At 50.0% G+C, this 3,691-nt stretch overlaps 1 protein-coding gene across 1 annotated transcript in view; it reads left to right on the forward strand.

Annotated features, from left to right (window-relative positions):
* Positions 1–3,691, forward strand: part of Strn4 (striatin 4) — a gene marked incomplete at its 5' end in the record, with an annotated part of 28,325 nt that overhangs the window by 7,679 nt on the left and 16,955 nt on the right. Inside the window, 2 exons of the mRNA XM_012517595.2 lie at positions 2,971–3,074; positions 3,517–3,590. Coding sequence (XP_012373049.2) covers positions 2,971–3,074; positions 3,517–3,590 — 178 coding nt within the window. The remainder of the gene's footprint in view (positions 1–2,970; positions 3,075–3,516; positions 3,591–3,691) is intronic.

The following is a 3,691-nucleotide window of genomic DNA, read 5'->3' on the forward strand; positions in this document are numbered from 1 at the left end:
TCATTCCTAAAATTTATCTGGAACCAGAAAAGACCTAGAATAGCAAAGGCAATCCTGGGCAATAAAGACAAGGCAGGACACATTACAATTCCTGACTTGAAATTATACTGCAAGGCTACTGTGATAAAATCAGCATGGTACTGGCAACAAAATAGACCTGAGGATCATTGGAATAGATTAGAAGACGCTGAAGCCCCTGACTGCTTTGTTGAAGCAGCCACTTAAAGAACTGAGCTAAGGGGTAGGCCCCCCATGGTCACATTTCGTGTGGTTTGTTGCTGCCCATACCTGTCTCCTGCACTCAGTGGAGAGCCCCTTTGGGGCAGGAGCCTTATGGCTCCTCTGTTCCTCCCCAGGACCTTGCCTGCTGGGCAGACCCCAGACAGCGTTGCCAGGTTGCACTTCACGGAACCTGTAGGTGGATCAGTAACAGAGGCCCAGAAAGGCAGGTGACAGTAAGGGGGACACTTGGGGCTTAGGCCTGGTGATAGATCTTTTCCTCTCTGCCTTGTAAAACAATGCTTATAGCTTTGGGGACTGACAAGATATGCAGAGGTCAGATATCAGTTACATGTGAGGAATCTGGCTGACTGGCAGAGGATATTTGTGCACGTATGTGTTTGTAAGAAAGTATTAAGAGGAGCAAAGGTCTCATCCCTTCAGTGGGCAAGCAGGTATTTTTTCCATATGTACCTGGTGACGGATTCATTTGTTGCTTATTTGTCTTACAGTCCCCCATACTGCACCCGATCTTGCTTAGTGCCTTATCCCAATTCACAGTTGGGATTGATAAGTATTTGTGGCATAGATCTTTTGTCATATTAATGGATGTGTGTCCCTTTTTATTTCTTTATAAAGAGGCATACCATTGTAAAGGTGCCCATAGGACAGATTCCTAGCAGTGAGACCAATGGGACAGAGAGTGTGCATGGATCATGGTTCTGTAAACAGTCAGCTTCCCCTCAGGGAGGGTTGCAGCTGTGCCTGGCCCAGCAGTGTATGTGCGTGCCATGTCCCTGGGGTGCTGGATATCACTTTGCATAAGCTCAGCTCTCTGCCAACCCAGGGACCACTCCAGGTCCTGAACCAGGACAGAGGCGATAGCTACTCCAGGTACACATGGCAGGTAGGCCATGGTCTTAGGAACCCCGAGGAGAGAAAGAACAGCCTATGTGAATATCTGAGAGACAGCCCAGGACAGGTAGAACACAGCCTGGAGGAGGTGTCTTGGGTTAGACTGGGAGCTTCTGGTAGAGCCCTTGAAATTTGAGATACCCAAGCAATGTGGTGCTGGGAAGATGCAGCTGTCCACGAGGGGAGGGGACATAATCCACAGCATTTCAACCCTATGAATTTTATGTTTCAAAGAGCTGTGCTCATTTTGAAGTTAGGAAAGACAAAAATGACAAGGAGTTAAGGTAGGAGCTGTCAGTTAACCTTCAGTCTGAGCTAGGCCTTGATGGAGAACCAAACATGAGGGAACGCCTCTTATGTACCCCATTTTCTGGACACAGGCACATGGAGGTTTTGTGACATGCTTAAGCTTGTGACTTGCCTAAGCAAGTAAGTGGCCTGGCCAGGTCTGGTGTTCACATTGTCCCTATCGGGACCAATGGAACCCTCAGGGAGAAGCCAGATGTGTGCCCCATGACCAGGGCTTTACCTGAAGGGCTTCAAAAACATGGTCAGGGGCCAGGATCCTACCTCAAAGGCCATTGGTGCAGTGTTTCCAAATGGCCTGTTGACAGTAGACTGGTGCAGCCTGGGCTAGCAGATGGTGTGAAATTCTTGGCAGGAGCCTGGGCCAGCCTCAGGCCTAGGGCAGACCTCAGCGGATGGTCTGCATGGTGGGGCTGGTGGGGGTCAGGTGATAAAGCTCCTGCACTACAGTGGGAGCTGAGCCAAGCCACCCACTCTTGTCCCTAAGCTCCAGAAGTAGCTTCCTACGCCTCTGGGAGACAGATGCTCTGAGAGGAATAGTGGGTTGCCACCTCCACCAGCAACCTGAGGGATAACAGCCGGTGAGAGTGAGGGGGAGGTCAGGGCTGTTAATATCCATTCCCCGCCTGCAGTCCTGGGCCTGACTCTCTCCCCACCCCCACCCCATGCAGCTAAGTTAGGTCCCTGCTGGCCCAGTTTTTTTTTTTTTTTTTTTTTTTTTTTTTTTTTTTTTTTTTTTTTTGGGGAGGCTTTTTTTTTTTTTTTTTTTAGGTGTTTTTGTTTTGTTTTGTTTTGGTGTTTTGAGACAGAGTCTTTGCTGTGTAGTTCAAAGTGGTTTTGAACTCATTCTATACCTAGGCTGGCCTTGAATTTGTGGTAATCCTCCATCCTCAGTCTCCTGAGTGCTGGGATTACAGGGGTGCAGCACCATGCCCAGCTGGCTCGTTTTAATTTCAGGGGTTAAGAATTTCACGGGTTGGGCCGGGGAGATGGCTCAGTGGAATAAGCGCTTCCCTGGCAAGCTCAAGGGCCGGAGCTCAATCCCTTGTTCCGCCAAAAAAAAAAAAAAAAAGAATTTCACGGATCAAGAGCTGGCCAGATATCTCAGCGGATTAAAGTGCCTGCTTAGGCATACACGGACTGGGGTTTGATCCTTGGTGTTCTGTGCCGGCCCTGCCTGTGGAGCATGCTGAGATGACAATTGAGACTGGGCCTGGTGGCATGCGCCTGTAATCCCGAGTGCTTGGGAGGCTGAAAACAGGAGGATCACTGAGTCTGATATGTGTAGTGAGACCCTGTAGGCCCTGTACTAAATACATTAAAAAAAAAGAAAAGAAAAATAATTTCATGGGTAGTGTTCAGCTCTTTCATTGTGGGTGACATGGGCTGGGACAGTGGAGACAGACCCAGCCTTTTTAGTGTTTTACTAGACCCTGTGTCACTGTGGGGCTAGGGCTGGAGATGTACTAAGTAAGGGACCCACTGTCACCAAGCCAGAGCTCCACCATTCTCTCCCTTCTGTCCTCCTAGGCTCAGGTGGCCTTCCTCCAGGGAGAACGGAAGGGGCAAGAGAATCTAAAGACAGACCTGGTGCGGCGGATCAAGATGTTAGAGTATGCACTGAAGCAGGAAAGGTGAGCCCCGCTCTGTGCTAGCCACTCTGCCTTTCATCTTCTAGGAGAGGAGCATAAATTGGGATCCCATCTTCTAGGAGAGGGGCATAAATTGAGCATGGTGGGGGATTCAGAGTTGGCATCAGAGAGGTATTCAGGGTAACAGCGGCCCCCTGCGTGCCACCTCCTGGACATTCACTCTCTCCTTCATTTCCCACCTGCCTGTTGGGTTTTTTTGGCTCTATTTCCCATAAGGAATAGCGGCTTTAAGACTGGCATAGCAGCTGGCCCGACTCCAAGAAGCCAGCTGCACCACCGCCTCTCCGTTCCACTTCCTGGGGGCAGCTGGGTGTGGTGGGCGGGGCGTAAATAGATTTGAGATGCTCTGGGATTGGGGCTTCCTGGGGTGGCTGCTGGTCCTGTCTACTCTCAGGTCCCTTACTCATTAATCTCGCTTGTTTAGGGCCAAATACCATAAACTGAAGTTCGGGACAGACCTGAACCAGGGGGAGAAGAAACCAGATCTATCAGAACAAGGTACTCCATCATCTGCTCAAGGGGCCTGGCCCTAGCTCAGGCCTTTAAGTGGCTGCTTCCACAAAGCTGTCAGCCTCAGGTTGCTGGAGTTCGAACCTCAC

The sequence above is a fragment of the Octodon degus genome, unplaced genomic scaffold (genome assembly GCF_000260255.1).
Source record: "Octodon degus isolate 3935 unplaced genomic scaffold, OctDeg1.0 scaffold00197, whole genome shotgun sequence".
Lineage (NCBI taxonomy): Eukaryota > Metazoa > Chordata > Mammalia > Rodentia > Octodontidae > Octodon > Octodon degus.